Source organism: Anabrus simplex, chromosome 9 (genome assembly GCF_040414725.1).
Source record: "Anabrus simplex isolate iqAnaSimp1 chromosome 9, ASM4041472v1, whole genome shotgun sequence".
NCBI lineage: Eukaryota > Metazoa > Arthropoda > Insecta > Orthoptera > Tettigoniidae > Anabrus > Anabrus simplex.
Genome location: NC_090273.1, coordinates 124,885,820 through 124,907,589, shown reverse-complemented (window position 1 = coordinate 124,907,589; position 21,770 = coordinate 124,885,820). Strand labels below are relative to the sequence as shown.

The 21,770-nt window shown below is 37.2% G+C and overlaps 1 protein-coding gene across 1 annotated transcript in view; it reads left to right on the top strand.

Moving 5' to 3' along the window:
- Window positions 1-21,770, top strand: part of LOC136880991 (transport and Golgi organization protein 1) — a 202,580-nt gene that overhangs the window by 38,050 nt on the left and 142,760 nt on the right. Inside the window, exon 4 of the mRNA XM_067153567.2 lies at window positions 3,705-3,790. Within this exon, the coding sequence (XP_067009668.2) occupies window positions 3,705-3,790 (86 nt within the window). The remainder of the gene's footprint in view (window positions 1-3,704; window positions 3,791-21,770) is intronic.

The following is a 21,770-nucleotide window of genomic DNA, read 5'->3' as shown; positions in this document are numbered from 1 at the left end:
CACAGTTTATCACCAAAGGGCTACAATGTAATAGATAATTCTAGATAAGGCTTATTGATAATACGCCACTTCGAGTGACTCAAGGAGGAGCACAAATTCTCCTAACATAACATCCATGGTACCGTATACTTTCATTAAAAGACGCTTCTAAGCGCCTAAGACTCGTAGGGAAGTTGAATACATCATTCAACATATATTATATATATATTTACAACTACCAAGGGCACAACTTCCAATAACTTGAGCTGCAGTAAAGCTGCAGTAAACAGATCCAAGGGGTTCACACATAACTTTACAGTTTCCAAGCAACTCGGCATTTATAATGCCTTGAAACAACATTCAGCATCCATCCAGTGGCTTACAATTGAAGGAATGTCCTCCCATCATCCGTAAGTTTTAAGCAAGTCTTAGATGCTTACCTCCCATACCCCTAGTGGTCCTGGGTTTGAAGATGGGTCCGTGAAGTGCTCAAGTGAGAGAGCAAGGCAAGAACAAGAATGCCTACTCCCAGCAAGGCAGCACGGCCTCGCCAAGAGTACCGATGACACAAGACCACGTGACGCAAAGCAACACACACAGGCTGCGTGAGGAGAGCACGGCGCATCCGCAGGGGCAAGGGAGGGAAAGCAAAGGGAGGCAAGTACAGGGCGGAAAAGGCTCCTTTACCCTGGGACCATAATTTAGGAATACTTTATTATAATTTGCCCAAGGGGACAACTCAAAGGGTGAAAAACACAGTAGTGCATAAAATAAGTTGAAAAGCATTAAAATACACATAATAAATAGTATAAGGGGGAGGGGAAATCAAATACATGGCTCAAACACCTTTGTAAAAGAAAATTAAATCGCTGTTGTAGTGGTAGTACCTGTCCTTTAAGATTGTGTTTCACTGTAGTTTTATCGGCTCTGTTTGGAAATATGATGGCGATTTTTCAGGACGCGCTGAAAATGGTGTCATAAATATTTCAAATTGAGGTGCCATATCATTCATTTCTTTGAATTGGAAATTGAATTCATGGTGCCAAATATGTAAGATGTCTGATACTCTCTAATAAGATTTTCGTAAGTAGACAGATGTAATGATTTTAATGAAGTAAAATAGTCAAAATTTCCAGCTTCAAGCTGACTTTTCAATAAGTGCATTCTTCAGTTTGGAAGAAAATGTTGAGAACTTATACTAGAACAAATGTGATCGTGTTGAGTGTTTATCATTCAATTCTTTACTTGTCTTGCACTGAATGTCAACAACACACTCTTATTTTATAAATTTTATCTATTATAATTTATGTCTTGCCCTAACTTTATGATTTTGATTGATGGTGGTCTCTGGCAAGACCAAAACTAGTTTCAAATATATGTAACTTTTTTAGGTTGCAATAAATGAGTATTGAATAGGTGGTAATCTTTTAGCTCTGTTTTTTACATTATTTTTGAGAATGGCAGCATTCCAACTAATGAGCCCACATTCACACTGGAGAGAATCACTGGTAATTTCACAATTTAAAAAGCGTAAAGAGCTTTAATACTTTCAGTTCTTCTTGATTTATTATTTGCAGTTGATAAAATTAAATTATGGTTCCCTCTTGAGAACCTAGATTTTGTAGTATTTTTTCTTGTATCTTTTAATCTACTGCCTTGTTCTACCTGTATATTATGAACTCTGCTTGTGTGTAACTGGCAGTTGTGCATTACTCTGTAACCAAGTGTTAGTACCAGTAATGAGGTTTTATACTTACTAGTATCTAGAGTCATTTCTTAAATCTTTTACATTTGCTGTTTATATCTCTTCTTTGTTAAACAGCGACAGTTCCAAACCGACTCAGACTATGCCCATTATCGTTGTTGCCCATAGACTTGTCATACATCTCTCCATGGTACTTTGTCCTGTGCTAACCTTATGGTACTACAACCTGCAACTACTTTAACCAATTCATTATATTCATGCCTTGATCTATCCTTACTGTTCTTACCACCTACACTTCCCTCAAAACTAACCAAACAAGTCCTGAATGTCTCAAGATGTGTCCTATCAATCTACCTGACATTGTGGTCAAATTTTGCCAAATTGTTCTCTTATCTCCAATTCGGTTGAGAACCTCTTCATTTGTGATCCGATGCACCCGTCTGACCTTAAGCATTCTTCTGTGACAGCACAAATTCAAAAGCTGCTCTTGTCCTTCTCCTTTCTGCTTTAGTTATTGTCCATGATTCACTTTGGTACAATACCACACACCACACTACAGTCTTTAAAACCATCTTTCTAATATGCATATCTGTGTTTGATATGAGCATATTTCTTTTACTAAAGAAAGGCCTTCCTTTTTTCTTTTTCATCTGCATTTTGTGTTGTCCTTACCTCTGCCATTGTTTGTTATTATAAGTGCGGCCAGTATCCATTAATTGGGAGAGAGTGGGTTCGAGCCCTACTGTCGGCAGCCCTGAAGATGGTTTTCCGTGGTTTCCCATTTTCACACCAGGCAAATGCTGGGCCACGGCCACTTCCTTCAACTTTCTAGGCCTTTCCTATCCCATCGTTGCCATAAAACCTATCTGTGTCGGTGCGATGCAAAAAAAAAAAGTTTGTTATTATTCTACTCAAGTAATATTATCTGTGATGTAATGAATTTCTGTTGGCCTACAAATCTGTGTAAAAATAATTTTTTGACAGACCTTACGTTACAAGAAGCCGGCCCCGCAGTGTAGGGGCAGCGTGCCTGCCTCTTACCTGGAGGCCCCAGGTTTGATTCCCAGTCAGGTCAGGGATTTTTACCTGCATCTGAGGGCTGATTCGAGGTCCATTCAGCCTACGTGATTACAATTGAGGGGCTATCTAACAGTGAGGTGGCGGCCTCGGTCTAGAAAGCCAAGAACAACGGCCGAGAGGATCCGTCGTGCTGACCACATGACACCTCATAATCTGCAGGACTTCGGGCTGAGGAGCCTTCACTTTGGTATGGCCCTTCAGGGCTGTTGTGCCATGGGATTGGGGGAGGGGGTACGTTAGAAGAGAAGTCGTGTCATTTCTCGTTGATTTGTCATAGAATGTTTATGTAAGAATCTTTTTAATAATTGTTATAGATAATGAATAAAGACAAAATTTAATTATATTAATCTTCCATTCAAGATTCTGTTTGGAATATTTCAGTATGAGTGTAGTTGTGCTGTTTTTTTTTTTTTTTGCTAGTGGTTTAACGTCACACTAACACATTGAAGGTTTTTGGTGATATAAGGATGGAAAAGGGCTATGATGGGGAAGGAAGTGGCCATGGTCTTAAAGTACAGCCCCAGCATTTGCCTGGTGTGAAAATGGGAAACATTGGAAAACCATCTTCAGTGCTGCCGATAGTGTAATTCGAACCGTTAGGTTTTCTCCCCTTCCTTAGATTAGATCTGCCAGATAGTCATCATAATGTACAAAACAAATATTTTTAACACTTGACTAAGTCTTCTTGGATTTAAACTCAATAACATTCAGCAAAGCATGAAATGCACTGGGATTTCGAATTGTGGAAAAATTGGGAATTTTTGACGTTAAATGAGAACCTAGTAAGTAATTACTTTATCAATAACTATGTCATGAAGTTATGAAACAATTTGAGCATCTTTTTTAAAAGAGGTACATTATCTTTGTTTTTATTCAAAGTATATTGAACTCAGTATAATGCTATTGTGTTGTGCTGATCACCCTGTTTGTTTATTTTTAGCCCCTCCTGTCTGTGACAGTGAATGTGAGGCCAGGAAGCTTGGCTCAGACCCAGTTGTGGACCATACTTTACCCAGTACAAAGCAGGTAAACAATGCTTTGTATGTCAGTATATATTGAGTTGTGAATATTTTTTTTTTTGTCTGAAAGTTGATAGGAAATATGAAAATATTTCAACAAATCTTAAAACTCTCTTTCTGTCAGATATTTATATCTAGTTTATGTTATTCCTAGTTGGTTTAGTAGAGCAGTGCTACTTTTCTTTAAGGACACATCCTCATAGTTAAGACAGTAAGTAAGGTTTTATTTTACCTGGCAAGATTAAGGCCTTCAGGCTTTTTCATGTCCTTGCTGAAGTCATACAGTATGTTGTTTGAGTCATCAGTCCATAGACTGGTTTGCTACAGCTCTCCATGCCACCCTATCCTGTGCTAACCTTTTCATTTTTATGTAACTATTGCATCCTACATCTGCTCTAATCTGCTTGTCATATTCATACCTTGGTCTACCCCTACCGTTCTTACCACCTACACTTCCTTCAAAAACCAACTGAACAAGTCCTGGGTGTCTTAAGATGTGTCCTATCATTCTATCTCTTCTTCTCGTCAAATTTAGTCAAATCGATATCCTCCCACCAATTCGATTCAGTATCTCTTCATTCGTGATTCGATCTATCCATCTCACCTTCAGCATTCTTCTGTAACACCACATTTCAAAAGCTTCTATTCTCTTTCTTTCTGAGCTAGTTATCGTCCATGTTTTACTTCCATACAATGCCACACTCCACACGAAAGTCTTCAAAAACATCTTTATAATTCCGATATCAATGTTTGAAGTGAGCAAATTTCTTTTCTTAAGAAAGTTCTTCCTTGCTTGTGCTAGTCTGCATTTTATGTCCTCCTTACTTCTGCCATCGTTAGTTATTTTACTACCCAAGTAACAATATTCATCTACTTCCTTTAAGACTTCATTTCCTAATGTAATATTTCATACATCATCTGCCTTCGTTCGACTGCACTCCATTACTTTTGTTTTGGACTTATTTATTTTCATCTTGTACTCCTTACCCAAGACTTCATCCAGACCATTCAGCAACTTCTCAAGATCTTCTGCAGTCTCAGATAAAATAACATCATCGGCAAATCTCAAGGTTTTGATTTCCTCTCCTTGGATTGTGATTCCCTTTCCAATTCCTCTTTGATTTCCTTTACTGCCTGTTCTATGTAAACATTGAAAAGGATAATTATTATTATTATTATTATTATTATTATTATTATTATTATTATTATTATTATTATTATTGAAAAGGAGAGGGGACGAACTGCAGCCTTGCCTTATTCCTTTCTGGATTGCTGCTTCTTTTTCAAAGCCCTCAATTCTTATCATTGCAGACTGATTTTTATACAGATTGTAGATAATTCTTCGTTCTCGGTATCTGATCCCTATCATCTTCAGAATCATAAATAGCTTGGTCCAATCAACATTATCGAATGCCTTTTCTAGATCTATGAATGCCATGTACATGGGTTTGTCCTTCTTGATTCGATCCTCTAAGATCAGACGTAAAGTCAGGATTGCTTCACGTGTTCCTACATTTCTTCTGAAGCCAAATTGATCTTCTCCCAACTCAGCTTCAACTTGTTTTTCCATTCTTCTGTAAATAATACGTGTTAAAATTTTGCATGCATGAGATACTAAACTGATGGTGCGGTAGTTTTCACACCTGTCAGCACCGGCTTTCTTGGGAATAGGTATAACAACATTCTGCCGAAAATCGGATGGGACTTCTCCTGTCTCATACATCTTGCACACTAAATGAAATTCAGAGGGAATGTCATCAAATCCAGGTGCCTTGTTCCTATTTAGGTCATTCACAGCTCTGTCAAACTCTGACCTCAAAATTGGGTCTCCCATTTCATCAGCGTCAACACCCTCTTCATTTCCAGAACCAAATTATCTACATCTTTACCTTGATACAACTGTTGGATATGCTCCTGCCATCTTTCTGCTTTGTCTTCTTTCCCTAGAAGTGGCTTTCCATCTGAGCTCTTAATATTCATACACCTAGATTTCCTTTCTCCAGAGGTTTCCTTGATTTTCTTGTATGCAGCATCTGCCTTTCCCAGGACCATACAGCCTTCGACATCTTTGCACTTCTCCTTCAGCCATTCTTCCTTAGCTACCTTGCACTTTCTATCCACTTGATTCTTTAATCGCCTGTATTCTTTTCTGCCCTCTTCATTTCTAGCATTCTTGTATTTTATATTAGGGGTGGTGATTTTTCAGAACAACAGTTTTATGCAAAATGCATTTATCAAGGCTTATACTTTTGTAGTCGTCGTCGTCGTCGTCGTCGTCGTCATCATCATCATCATCATCATCATCATCATCATCATCATCATCATCATCATGCTCCTGCTCCATACAACCAAAAGCAGTACATAACAACCATTGCTGAAGTAGAACAAGTCACAGCTCAGCTTCTAATAGATCAACAACTTGAAACTAAGTCAAAAAGAAACTTCAAAAATTATTTAAAGATCGGAAAGTTAACACGCCCCATTTACCTTCTACAGACATCAAAGGCTTAAAACAAAAAATAAAAGATAATAACCTTATAATTACAAAGGCGGATAAAGGTAATGTGTCAGTTATTATGCAAAAAAAAAGAATACATAGAAAAAACCGAAGCATTTTTCTCAGATAATACTTTCACAAAAATTATAAAAGACCCGACTAACTCTGTCCAAAGAAAACTAAAACAAATATTTAATAACATTAATTTCATCCTTAATGAGAATGAAATATCAAGCCTAATTAATATGAATCCAAGACTACCAATAGGAAGAGCTTTGCCTAAGATGCACAAACCTGACATACCTATAAGACCAATCATTAACTTCAAAAACAGCCCCCACCTACAAAACATCTAAATATATCAATAGCTTTCTAAAAAAGTACTATACTTTCCAAAGTGGAACCACAATCAGTAATTCAATAGAATTTTTTAAAATTATTAAGAACACTAAAATAAAACCATCCTTCACCTTGAGCTCTTTCGACGTTACTAATATGTATTCTACCATCCCCCTGAAAGAAACTCTAGATATAATTAAGAACAACTTAAGGACACATAAGAAACTTAGTAACCATGAAATAGAAGAATTTGTTACTCTTAGAATTTACACTTAACAATAATTACTTCAATAACACTGTATATCAACAAAGTGGTCTCCCAATGGGATCTCCAGCATCAGGTATTCTTGCTAAAATATACATGGATCATTTAGAAAAACATAAAATTTTAAATGACAAAAAGGTATTATTATCTGGCTAAGGTTTGTCGATGACATTTTTGCAATTATATATGAACAAATCAATAGTAGCACTAATTTAATAGACCAAATCAACAGTTTAGACCCTTTCATCAAATTTATGTTAGAAACGGAGAATAATAAAAAACTAAATTTCCTTGATTTAACAGTCGAAAGGAAAGAAGAAAAGTTATCATTTTCAGTCTTCAGGAAACCGACTCAAACTATAAATACCATACGAAAAGATTCGTACCATCCTGAGGCACATAAAAGGAGTTCCTTTTTAAGCGTGTTAAATAGAGCCTTTAACATTCCCTTGTCCAAAAACGATCTCCAAAAAGAAATTAATCTCATTTACAAAATAGCGATAAGCAATGGATACACAAAACATTACATAGATAGATTAATAAATAAAATAAAGAATAAACCTCAAACGCAGCTGGTAAAGGAATATAAAAAGAAAAACTTTGCCACTTTTACTTATAATAATGGAAATATACCAGATTACTAATATATTTAAGAAACTCAATTTTAAAATCGCTTTTCGCACCAACAACAACAACAATCAACGTTTAATTTTCAATCACCAAAGCATTGCAAGTAATAATAAATATTTAAATTCGGGGATATATAGGCTTAAATGCTCAAATTGTGCCAATTCATACATCGGGCAAACAGGCCGTAGCTTTCTTAATAAGATATCAAGAACATATTAATGCTGAAAAACATAGGAAGTACTCGGCCATGAGTCTTCATATGACTGAGTATAAACACAATTTTACATCAATAGAAAGGGACTTGACTATGCTACGAACGTTAAAGAAAGGTAAATTAATGAATATTTTTGAAAATATCTATATTGAGATTGATCAGAAACGAAACCCCAGCCAGAATATTAACGAAATTACGGAGAATATCAATATATTGTTAGAAGAGGCTACCAAATTCGACTCGTCTAGAAAAGCCATCAAAAAGGATCCCAAAAAAACAACCAACACACCACCTTCCAAGTAGCTCCACCCTACACAATATTCCCCCTACTTTTCCTTCCGTTTCCCCTAGCCTATCACAACACCACTCCTCAGTTAGCTCCACCCTACACAACATTTCACCTGCTTCCCCCACTTCCCCTTCCTCTCCTGCTATACCTCACCCACCGCAAGCGCCTCACACACGCTCAGTCAGTTAACGACACGGCATAAGGGAGGACGTCAAATACGACACGATCGACTACAAGGTAAACAACTCCATTATCCTTTTATCCTCACGTACATACATTCTTACAAGGTTTTCTCCTTTAAAAATATCCTTTTTACTTATTTTCTTCTTGTTTCAGACTTATTTTAGTAGTCTAACTGCAACTCAACTTCAACTTGGTTATTTTTCAAGAGTTCCCCCGATAACTATACTTTAAGAAAATCTTTTCTATCTCCAATTTTATCTTCAAGATTAACAAGTATACACATCTCCAACATAAAGAAGAACCCTTACGCTGATTTTGCTTCGTCACTTGGACGCCGACTTGTTGGAAATTTTAACCCAACATGAATGAATATTTTATCTTATCATAACCATCACATGTGTTTTAATTGTTTTGTCATTTTGTCAAAACTTTTAGCTGACTTTATCATAACTATCACATATATTTTGTCTTGCCATTTTGTCAAATCTTTTAGCTGAAGATGTTCCATAATCAGAACGAAACCTGTCCTAGAGATTAAGCTGGATTATATCATGTAATTAATAAAACCATTATATAGACATTGACAAGTATTGGAAGGTGGGAATCTCCTTATAACTTAACCTTAGTTGTGTTGAGCCAATACGGGAAAAAATATGAGATTTATAAGCTGCTCCAGTTTCCCGGGTTAAAATATAGTTTCTGTTCCTCTTATCTCCTCCCACTTGACATTCCTCTTGCTGACCTCCGATTTCACTGTGTCTATCCATCGATTTATTGACCTCCCTACTGCTCCCTGCCCCCTTCACTTCTCTGTCAATGTAATTCCTTGGCTGTTCTCAATCTGTCCATCCTCATAACATGTCCAAACCATTGTAACCGGCGACTTCGTAAAAGCTCGGTAACTGAAATTTAGACGCTAGTCTCCTTCCTGTTTGCTTCATTTCTAATCTTGTCTTTCCTGGTATTTTTCTTTTTCATGACCTGTAAACAACTTTTCATAGTGTTTTGAAAACCAGTTAAAGTGCAAAATTTGTTCTAAAATGCAATATAATTCAAAACTGATGTTTTTTCAGAGAGAGAGAGAGAGAGAGGTATCAGAAAAGGATAGTTGCCCTTATGTAAGGGTTACTGTGAAGATGCAGCATCATAATTAGTTTTTCAAATGCTACAGAATGCTAAATTTCAAATTTCCTCTTATTAGACATTTGTAAGATGAGGACGTAAAGAAATTCATATCCCATGGAGGTATTAAAATATCTGTACTTTGGGCTTTACCGTACATTAATTTGATATACTTACGGAATATACTCAAGGAGGGCTTTTTGATTAAGGAAGACAAAACTGCACTGTGGTACCATATCTGTATGTGGTCCTCCCCATCCTTGAGGACCTCAGCTTTGGAGAGTGGAGTGTGACCATGGAACCCTTCGAAGTACTTGTGCGTGACATAATGGTGTCATCTTCTCTATTTACCTCCCAGGATGAACTGTTGTTCTCTTCCAAGTGTGAAGGTATTTTGTATGATCATGATTATTCCTTTCCTTTTGCTGATACCCTTATTCTTCAGGATAATATAAAAGTTTTTTTTTTGGTCAAACAATTTTTGCTAAAAATGAACTGCTGGACTGAATTGTTCATATGATATAAGGGAGTACTGGCTTTCTGAGCCCAAGTTAGCGAGTTTGATCGGATCTCCATGCAGGGGTATTTGAGTGTGCTCAAATTGGTCAATTTATCAACACGAAAAATTCTCCTGTGAGACAACATTCTTGCATCCCAGCATCTGAAAATGATAAAAAATAGTTAGTGGGATGTAAAACCAATATCATAATATTATTTGTAAAAATTAGACTATTAAATTTCTATTGAATTTCTCTCTACATAATGAGGAAAGCTGGGTCTGTATCGTAATTAAGGCCACGGTCACTTCCTTCCTGCTATTAGCCCTTCCCTATCCCATCATTGCCATAAGACCTAAAGCAAATTGTTAAAAAAAATATTATAAAATGTTATAAATTCCAAGTGACACTCTTCACACACAGCTCATTGTAAAAAGAGGTGAAATGTACAGTATTTTCAATTCCTGTGTTCACACTTTAAACCAAAACATATTCACAATTTCTTAAAACTGATTGGTTTATTTTGACAATTTTAAAAAATCAAAATGACCCGTTCGGAATATGCAAAAATCACATCATTGTTACATGTTATGTAAATTTGCTTAATCCTATGTTGGTCTTAGTTTTGGTTTGTTTGTACTGATAATTTAATTGGTTGCACCCCAGTCATCTTTAGCTCGGGGATGTAGAAAGAGAGTTGGTAATGTGGAACTGTACTACAATGTGTATTTTTAAATAAACTTAGTGGTTTCTTATAATGCTGAGATCACTTGAAGGAATTGAACCTGTACAGAAATGAGTGTTCAACGTAGATTCTTTAGCCAGGCAACTATCTCTGTGGTGACATCAGTAAAGTCTTCTCTTTTGCCTGCGTAAGACTGACAGGACATGCCTGCCTTCAGATCGCTAGGTTAAGAGATACACAGATTTTAAAACAAATAAAATTTGCTGTAAAATACACCTTTAAGTTTGCATTTAAGAGTATTCTGTAACTGTTGTACTGAACCTCTCGTCATGCCAACAATGTCGAGTGCTTGATTCTCGGACCATTTTGTTCCCAAATACCAGGGTTTCACAGAATTAACATTTCCTTAAAAATATAAGATATCAGTGAGAAATTTTAATACAACATGTATAATATTGTTGCACTGAACTCGATAGTTGCAATCGCTTAAGTGTGGTCAGTATCCAGTATTCGGAAGATAGTGGGTTTGAACCCCATTGTCAGCAGCCCTCAAGATGGTTTTCCATGGTTTCTCATTTTCACACCAGGCAAATGCCGGCTTATTTTGACAAATTTTTTTCTCTTTTGTATTCCTAATGTTTTTTCCATTAACAACCTCATACCAAAGATGGGGTCTAGTGTTGATCTTCCATAACAAAAGCCATATTTGCTCTTCTTTTAATTTTCCTGCTTTTCTTCTCATTCTCTTTTCTAGTACCCTTTCAAATATTTTTGCTACTTGAGAAATTAGTGTGATTCATTGAAAATTATCATGTATCTTCTTGTCCCCCTTCTTAAATACAGGTATTATTACTCTGGTACCAATTTTTCTTTCCAAATGTATCTAAATAGTAGACCAACGGGTTCTTCGGCGTTTTTCATTTCCTCTCACAATTCATCCAGTCCTGCTGCTTTTCCAATTTTAATTCATTTGACAGCAGTTTCTACCTCTTTCATTCTGACTTCACTCTCAGATTCTGTCTCCTTACATTCTATTTCTATCATCTCGTCTATACCCCTTCTCACATTCAGGAGTTCATCAAAGTAATCCTTCCAACGTTTTCATATCTCCTCTGATTGTGCTATTTCTTGTTTTTTCCCCTTTGCTTTGTGTAGACTCTACACATCCTCTTCCAGCTCTTGTGTAAAACTTTCCCAGATTTTCTTCTTTTCTTCATTTACTGCATTTTTGCACCTTTTCATTTCCTGATACTTTCTTCCATTTTCTCTCTGTTCCATAATTGCCATGCTTTCTTTCACTGCTTCCTGTACCCTCTCATTCCACCATGGGGTCTCAGTCTTTCACTCTGCCAGCTATTCTACCACAAACACTCTGCACAAATGCCCTCTTGATCATGTTCCATTCCACTTCCACACTTTCCACCTCAGTGTTAGGTATGTGTTGTTTAATTTATATTGTAATTTTTCTTTTACTACCATATACTCATTTCCATTCTTTTATTTTCTTCTCTTATTTCTTTCTTTTTCATTATTTTTCCTGCTTTCATTTTTGCTACCATTACTCTATGGTCTCCATGGTCTGCTTCTGGCAGGGCTGTTACATCTAATAACACATTGGCCTTCTGAGCCCGACTTGGCAGGTCCGATCCTGACTCAGTCCGGTGGTATTTGAAGGTGCTCAAAAATATCGGCCTTGTGTCGGTAGATTTTCTGCCACATAAAAGAATTCCTGTAAGGCAAACTTCCTGCACCTTGACATCTCTGAAAACCATAAAAATGTAGTTAGTGGAGCTTAAAACTATTATTATTAACTCTTGAGATTTGTTTTTTCCGCATGAAATTATATCAGTTACTGTCTTTGTCCTTCTGTTTCCCCATCCATATCAGGTAATCTTTTTTCCTGAACCACGTACTGCTCACACTTAACCCATTTCTCACACAAAAATCCACCAACTTCTCTCCCTCTTCATTCCTTTTTCCATATTGGAAAGGTTCATTTACTTCTTCCACTCCTTTTCTGTCGCATCCCACCATCCCTCCAGTTTCTTCCATATCCTTTATTTCTCTTTGAGCTGCGAAGAACATCTCACCAAGCTCTCTCACAAAATCGCTACAAGGAATAACAACATCCTGCACAAGCTTTGTGGCAGTTCCTGGGGAGTCTCGGCTGACTGCTTACGATTAACGGGTATCAGTCTTGTCTACTCTGCAGCGGAATACTGTGCCCTGGTATGGCTGGAAAGTGCATATGTGCATGAAGTGGATACTAAGTTGAATGATACCATGCGCTGCATAACTGTACTGTAAAGTCAACACCTCACCACTGGTTACCCGTACTTAGACATAGCCCACTACCCCACCTGAGCTCTGCTGAGAGAAGCAAAGATAATCTGGTCATCTCCTTCATTACCAGTTCACCAGGAATTTTGTTACCATTGCGACAACAACTTCGATCTAGGAGACCAGCAAGTGTACTGGCCAGCTGATTCTTGAAGGATTGTTTTAATCTAAACGAGAACTGGCAGGATGCATGGTCAAATTCAACATCTGGAACTAATGCTCATGAGCTAAATCCAATTCGAAAAATGAAGGGATTCGACCTCCGAAGAAAACTATGGTGTCGCCTCAACAGACTGAGAACCGGGCATGGACGTTGCAATTTCTTACGCCATAAGTGGGTTTGGATGGATTCTCCAATGTGTAAATGCAGTGAAGAGAAACAGACCATGGATCATGTCATCCTGCGCTGCCCTCTTCATGTCTACTTCGGAAGCCCCAGCGACCTGTTTCGTTTTTCAGAAAGTGCCGTAGAGTGGCTGAAAAACTTGGACCTGGACTTCTGAATTTGTTGTTATAATCACCATACAATTAAATAAATAAATTTCTCTCTCCATTGTCTGCAGGAAATTGTCTCTATATTCTTCTTCGCATCCAGTCTGGGATGCATACACTTGGATGTAGTCCTTTACTTCGGTCTCGGTGTATCCCTTCCTCAACTTCTTTCCATTTTCTCTTCGCGTAATGTCACTCAATTCCATCATAGGTATGTTCTCCTACTTCATGAAATCACCTCTTTTGACTTTCCAGTCAGTAACATGAGGTTTATTATTGCCACCTTTATAATGTTCTTTAATGGCTGCCCACTTCTCACATTTCCCCCAGCATAAGAACTGTGCGTCACTTGCAGGGAATGCCTCAGCCTTTTCTGAGATTGATTTAAAAGGGCTATTTTCATTTTAGGCTGTTATTACTATGGGGTTGTCACTCCCAAAGGCATTTTAGAGTTACTGCCTGCAGTTGATCAGGCTGCTCCTAACATGGAGTGCGGACAACTTTTCAGCCACCCCTAACCGTGGGTCAGACGCTAATCAGTAAGTTCTAGTGTCATTTCCTACACTGAGGGGGCCGTCACTCCACCCAAGGAAACTCCTCCGCCTGAAGCTGTTGTTCTCCTTAGGGGATTGGGTTATTTGCTGCCACCCAACACTTGCCTCAGCATCTCTTTTAAGCAGATGTAAAATATATTTATTAACTTGGTTACTTGTTTACTGCAGTACTTCATAGAATAATGGAAGAAATTCTTATTTTTTTGTATATGCCCCTATACACTTAATCTTCAAAGTCATATATTTGACAGCTCTTTAGGCTTTAATCGTATCAAGCTGGTAAATTAGTTCTGGGACAACTCTGAGTTTATTTTGTGGGTTAACAGAATTGCTAGGAAGTACATTCTCTGTATTTCTATTGTACCAGTATCTGCTTATATCATTTAGACAAACTCATTTTTATTACTCTTTGACCTGTTCCTGCTATATACTGTCCTTGAAGTTCTAAAACTTTAATGGATACATCTCATTGTATTCATCTTCATTAGCATTGTAAGGTTCACTGTGGTCTTCAAAAGAACAATTGATGCATTACATTAACACAGTATTTCCATCAGTAAATATCTGTTTACTACTGTAATTTATTTTCTCCTTTTCTGGTACGTGCCATCCTTACTTACTGAAGGAAATGTCTTTTAGTCTGTCCGATTTATTTCTTCAGAAATTATTAGTATAAATGTCTGTTGTATTTGTGGTGCTTGTAGAATAGAGACTTCTCTGTTATTTACCACTAGAAATCACAATTAATAAGTACTTAATTAAGATGGGCTACCTGTTGACTGAGAATGACATTGATCTAACTTTACTTACACTTATCCATTTGATCATTCTATTAGTCAATGCTTGGTTCCTTCAAATATGGTAGAGATAATATAGGACAGTCTGCGAGATATCAAGGGACCAGCGTTTAGAGCTTTGTCTAGTGATGTGACCTTGAGTTACTTAGCTTGTCATAAGAGTGCATGCATTAGTTTGTGAAGTTTTTCATGTTATTTATGCGTTTTGAGTAAGTTAAAATCAGTAAACAATAGCGTGTGTCATTCATTTATATCTCCTCTCATCATGAGTAGAAAGATATGTGCTGTGTTTGGCTGTAATAATTATGAAGTGCAGAAGAATTCGTGGTCTTTCTTCCGTTTCCCTCGTGACAAGGAAATGTAAGTACATATTGTGTATTCTTCCAGTGACAAAAATATTTTTATAGTACTTTCTAAACTTCTGAGCTGTGCGACCCATATTTTAAACGACTTAAAATATAATAAGCTTATGCTATTGTATAGTGCAGCAGTTAACCTTCAATAACGAATTGTTGTTGTAGGTGTGCACTGTGGGTTTTGAAATGTCACAGAAGTGACTTGGATAAGGTATATAAGAAATAAAGATGTTACGCTTGAATAAGAATTGTTAGATCTGTTCAGACCATTTCAAGGTCAACGATTTTACAAATCCACGACTATACAGCAAGGGGTATGTTATATTCTTACCCTATTAATTTTACGTACATATTCCTCAAAACATAACTATTGATTGCATTTTCATGCTTTTCTTTCTTTTATCTCTCTCTTCAGGCTAAAACCGTGGTATGTATCAACACAGAATCTCCCAAAAAATAAATGTTATCTCCCCTTCCAAATGGGGTAGGCCTTCCAAGAGAAGAAGGCAGGAATGTGCTCATCTGTTTATTGACAAGTATCTTAAATGTGATGATACAATGTTTTTTAAATGAGGGAATGATCTATCTGTAAACATTCAGGCAGGAATGCTAAAGCAAAAAGAGTAATGCATGAATGAAGATCAAGCCTTTTCCCAGCAGTGCATTTTATATCTGGAATATACAGTATGTATAATTTCAGTTTTTAAATAATAACCTGCTAAGTAATTCTTCTTCATTTATCCAGAATTGCTTCAGCAGCTTTGAAGTTAATATCTTAGCAACACTTTTTTTTTCTAAACTTAATTTATTTGTCGATTTCCATATATGAATTTCCAATGATATTTGAATTCGGTGCGAGTTTCCAGGTCATGACACTATGAGTGCCACTTGTGAATTGTCTCCTACAAGGTCAGTCTAGGCAGGTCTGGTCACGCTACCACAATCCTTTGCAGTGACAGCCTTTGAGTCTTAAGCACTGTTATGATGTGGGCAAGCCCGATGTGAAGAATGTGAAATATATTTGCATTTTTAAGGAAAGTAGGATAGTGCACTACATCTAATTGTCAGAACAAGTTAACTGGCGGGATTAGAGTGTTTTGCTTTCCAGTGATAAGCAATGATGTGCTCGGTGGGTACGGTACAAAATTCCGTGCGTGATAAATGGCAACCTACATTTTATAATTCAGTCTTGTTCAAGGCTAGTAAGTTATTGCATTGAAATCATTCCTGAAGAATATGAACGATTTTTTTATGGGTTCCATTATGTATTTCCTTCTGATATAATTTTAATGAATTGCAGTATGAACAGAAGAGGGTAGATGAACGGAAACACACAAGTGGAATTCCATCCCAAAAATGTTCTGGGAACTTCCCAAACAAAGATTTTCTTAAAAAAAAAAAAGCAACAAAGGTAACAAGAACTGTATAGGTCTAATAATATTATTTCTGTTTCCTTTTTCGAGTTAACTACCTGAGGGAGGTCATGTAGAAAAAATTAAAGTAAGGAGCCTGGCACAATTAATTGAAAAAATACCAGGACTCAACTAAGGGCCGCGTGGTCGCCAACCCTCGCTTCCAAGTTAAGAGACCCTGGGGCCCTTTTAGTCACGTTTTCAAACAGGCAGGGGATATCGCGAATGTTATTCTACCACCCCCACCCACAGGGGGTAGAGATTATGAAAGCATATTACAAACTGGTTCACAGTTATCTTACCACAATTGTTATACCAGTCTTATAAAAGTGAGACATGTGATTCGAATGATAAGTGCAGGCCAGTGTTCACATAATACCTAAGTATTCTTCTTTTTTGCAATCTGCTGTATGTTGACACATGTACGTGTTATGGAGATTATGGGATCGGAAAGGGCTAGGAGTGGGAAGGAAGCGACCGTGGCTTTAATTAACCCTTTATAAGGCAGTACTCAATAAAACATTTTCTTTTCTAACTAACTTTATTTACAGGCTCTATAAGTACTAAATAATACTATTTAATGGTTATGAATTTCATGTTTTTGGTCCGTATTGAACTGAGAATAATATATAAGTAATAATAATAACAACGTAAACGTTTCCACCTTTTCAGTACTAAAATATATTCACAAAATTATAAATTACACGGTACTAGTTTTCTTAGGATTTCGCCAAAAGTGATCTTTGCTCCAATACGGCTGATGATGACCCCTAGATGGGTCGAAACTAGTACCGTGTAATTTATAATTTTGTGAATATATTTTAGTATTGAAAAGGTGGAAACGTTTACGTTGTTATTATTATTACTTATATATTAATACTATTTAACAGAAAAAAAGACAATCCAGTTCTCAGGAGGTCAGTAATAAGATGGGAATTTACTTCCCACCACCTGCTGTCTGCCATTCAGAAGTGGGAACATATTTCCCATGGCCCACCTACGGACACAATTTCAGTTCAGTTAGTTCACTTTTTATTTAGCAGAAACATTTCGGACACCTATGTGGGCTATGGGAAGCATATTTCCACATACATTGTGAAAGAAATTCATATCTCAGAACTCTTCAATTTGTAAAAGGAAGTAAATAATCTCAGAACAAATAAGAAAAACGCCCAATAAACAAAGAAAATTCATGTAAATAGTATATAGACTTACAACATGTTGACTTCTTACCCTATTTTCACTTCATAAATCTTGTTCACAACAGGTGTTGCGCTGGCACAATGTTGCTTTTCAGATGTTTTCCAAAGAAGCTAAAGATTCCAAGGAAATCAGAATAGTTCCACAGATATTCCCAAGAGTGCAGCACACCTCAGTACATGGGGAATAAACTCCCAGCGCCCAGAAATGACAGAAAACCGAGGTGGGAAAATAATTCCAACCGCCTTATAAAGGGTTAAAGAATGCCCCCAGCATTTGCTAGGTGTGAAGGTGGGGAAACCATGGTAAACTATCTTCAGGGCTGCCGAAGAACCCACTATATTCCGAATGCAAATTGGTAGCTACATCACCCAAACTGCACAGCCACTTGCTTGGTCTTCTTCTTCTTCTTCTTCTTCTTCTTCTTCTGATGATGATGATGATGATATTACCTGCCCCAGGGGCTCTGAACTTTGGAGCGTGGGTTTGCGACCACGGGACCCTTAGCTGAGTCCTGGCATTGCTTCCACTTACTTGTGCCAGGCTCCTTACTTTCATCTCCTCTTTCTGACCTCCCTTGGTCAAATCTTACTCTTTTTCGACCCTGATGCTATTAGGTTTTCGAAGGCTAGGGAGTCTTTTGTTTTCACACCCTTCGTGGCCCTTGACTTCCTTTGGCCAATATCTTCATTTTTCGAAGTGCTGGATCCCTTCCATTTTTTCCCTCTGATTAGTGTTATATAGAGAATGGTTGCCTAGTTATACTGACTCTTAAAACAATAATCACCACCACCACCACCACCACCACCTGAGTATTACCTTGAATGTTTTTCTTGCCAAAAGCCCACTGATGATGATGATGATGATGATGATGATGATGATGATGATTGTTGTTTAAAGGGGCCTAACATCGAAGGTCATCGGCCCAAAAACTGAAGACTATAAGCCATACAAATTATGATCACCAGTTTTCAAATGATGAAGACATAATACAGATGCCGGCTTTGTAATAATTTTGTGGGGGGTGGTAGAATACGTCCATGGTATTTCCTGCCTGTCGTAAGAGGCGACTTAAAGGGGCCTCAGACACTTTCAACTTGGGAGCATGGGTTGATGACCATGAGGCCCTTAGCTGAGTCCTGGCATTCATTTCACTTATTTCAAAATCAAAAATCAAAATCTCTTTATTTGCAAATGACGTGTCTACCTCGGTGGCAAATGGTACACTAAAATACATTATTGTCAAGCACTAAATATTAAATTAACAAGAGAAGAAAATTTTCCTGTAATACAATATTATACAATTTATGCTATCAATTTTGTCTATTAAACACACAGCTCATCCTTAATAAATTTATATTGTTTACAAAATTCTACTTATAATATCTCCTGTACTACTTACAAATATAGTCAACTGATATACAGTATGTGGAATTACTTCAAATGATACTAACTATAAAACTGGTATAAGATTAAAATTTACATTGCATTTATTTACTTTTTTTTTTTTTTTTTTTGTTTACCCATTCTGGAACCTAAGTAGCATAACGACCTGCTGCATCTTAACCAGAGCCCCTTTTGCCACCACTTTTCAGAGTTCCTGAAGGGCCTTCACAGCTACCGTTGCAGTCCCATGGCCCTCGAAGTCCCCACTGTACTTCACCCCTACAGGCAGTCCCCTACTTTGGCTGTCCAAACTCCTTACACCAGGGGATGGAATTAATTTATTCACACACATTTTTTATTTACATTAACCTGCACTGGTCGAATGCCCTCTAACATTTCATTTATTTTCTCTGTTGCTGTTTATTCTCTTCTTGAATATCTGTACAGATTTTGGAAATGGATCAAATACGGTAAACTGTTCCACTCCTTCACACCCTTCCCAATGAATGAAAATTTACCCCAATTGCTTCTGCTAAAATTCCTTATAATTTTATATTTGTGGTCAGTCCTGCCGATATAATTATTTTCCAACTGAAGCCTCTCACAGATATCTCCCCATGCTGCTTCTCCTGTATAGGCTCTATATAATCCTATAAGTCTAGTTTTCTCCCTTCTCTTACTTAGAGTTTCCCACCCTAGTTCCTTTAACATTTCTGATACACTACTCTTTCTCCTGAAATCCCCTGTTACAAATCTTGCTGCTTTCCTCTGCACACTATCTATTTCTTTTATTAGGTATTCTTGGTGAGGATCCCAAACACTGTTTGCATATTCCAATAATGGACGAACCATACTTGAGTAACTTTTCTCTTTTAATTCTTTGTTGCATCCTTTAAGTAGCCCCATTATGACATGTAACAATCTGTATGCTTTCCCAACAATGTCATCCACATGACCCTTCCAGTGCAAATTACTTTCAAATCTCACACCTAAGTATTTGCACTTGCCATCTTTTAGGATAACTACCTCATCCAAAGTATATTCAAATTCAGTTTTAAAACTCCTGTTTGTAAATGTTGTAACAGTTGATTTGCCTCCATTAACCTTCATATTCTTCTCTTCAACCCATTGTTGGATACTCTCAAGGTCCCTTTGTAATTCTGAACAATCCTCAATGTTATTTATTTCCCTATAAACAAGTATGTCATCTCTATACAATCTTTTGCGTATATTAAGAAAAGTAATGGACCGATTATACTACCCTGTGCAATTCCGTTCCAAACTTTATCATCCTGCGATACATTATTTCCTACTTTGACTTTCTGAACCCTTGAATTTAGAAATGTTTTTATCCAACGTGTAACCCTTACGTCCAATCCTATTCCCTCCAATTTCTTTAATAATATTCCATGTTCTACTCTATCAAAGGCTTTGGAAAGATCTATGGCTATGTAATCTAACTGGCCTCCTGAATCCAATTGATCTGATATGTCCTGCTGAAATCCCACCAGTTGTGCCTCACAAGAAAATTTCTTTCTAAATCCATACTGGCTCCTCATGAACCAATTTTTATCATCACATAAACCTCCGATGTACTTTGATATTAAACTCTCCAGTATTTTACAAACTATACTGGTCAGGTTGATTGGTCTGTAGTTCTCTGGTTTCCTGTTATCACTCTTTCCTTTATAAATTGGTATTATTATAGATTCCTTCCATTCCTTTGGTATTACACTATTATTTATGACATAGTCAAAGAGAAATTTTAAATAAGGCACAATGTACCACACCATTGTCTTTAACACCTCCCCAGTAATTTGATCACTTCCTGCTGCTTTTCCTTGCTGAAGCAGTTGGATTTCTCTGAAAATATCTTCATTTGTGAATGAGAAGCTTCTTGTTACCCTGTGTGTCTCTCCCTTTCTACCTTCTGTTTCAGTTTCCAACTCCTGACAATTATCTACTGAATCTCTGAATTCCCTACTAAACAGGTTTTCCTTTCTCAGTATCTGTTAAATAGTGTTCACCCCCTTCTCCCACCGTTGTAGGAATTTCGATTTCTTTTCCTTTTTGATTCCTGACATATGAATACAGCTTTCTCCATTTCCCTTTGTGGTCATTAGCCTCTTGAAGTATGCCATTCATATAATTCTCTTTTGCTTCCTTTTTCACTCTATTCATTTCCCTCATTAGCTGTTTTCTAGTTTCTCTACTCTCCCTGCCCTCTTTGATTTTGCTGTTTGTGCTAAGCTCTTCACCTTTTCCTATCCCATCCGACCTCCTGTGGTCAACGCTTGTTCTTTTCCAATCCCGACGGCATTAGAGCATGTCACAAATATTATTACAGGTGGGCTTATAATATTGTAATAATATTTGAGACATACGTCAACTTCAATACGGACCCAAAATGAGAATAGTTACTTGTAACTTGGCATTAGAGCAGTCGAGGCGTAGGGAGTCATTCATTTTTACAAACGTCGGGGCCTTTGTCTTTCTTTGGCCGATACCTTCATTTTTGAAGTGTCAGATCCCTTCCATTTTTCCCCCTGTGATTAGTGGTAATAGCGGATGGTTGTCCAGTTGTACTTTCTCTTGAAGCAATAAACACCGCCACCACCACTTCGTACTATTTAGTTGCATGGGTTATCCATAAACTAGTAAGAGTAGCTAAGAACATCACTCTGGTTGTATATGTGAAGAGTATTTTTGCCTCAGAACCCCAAAAAATT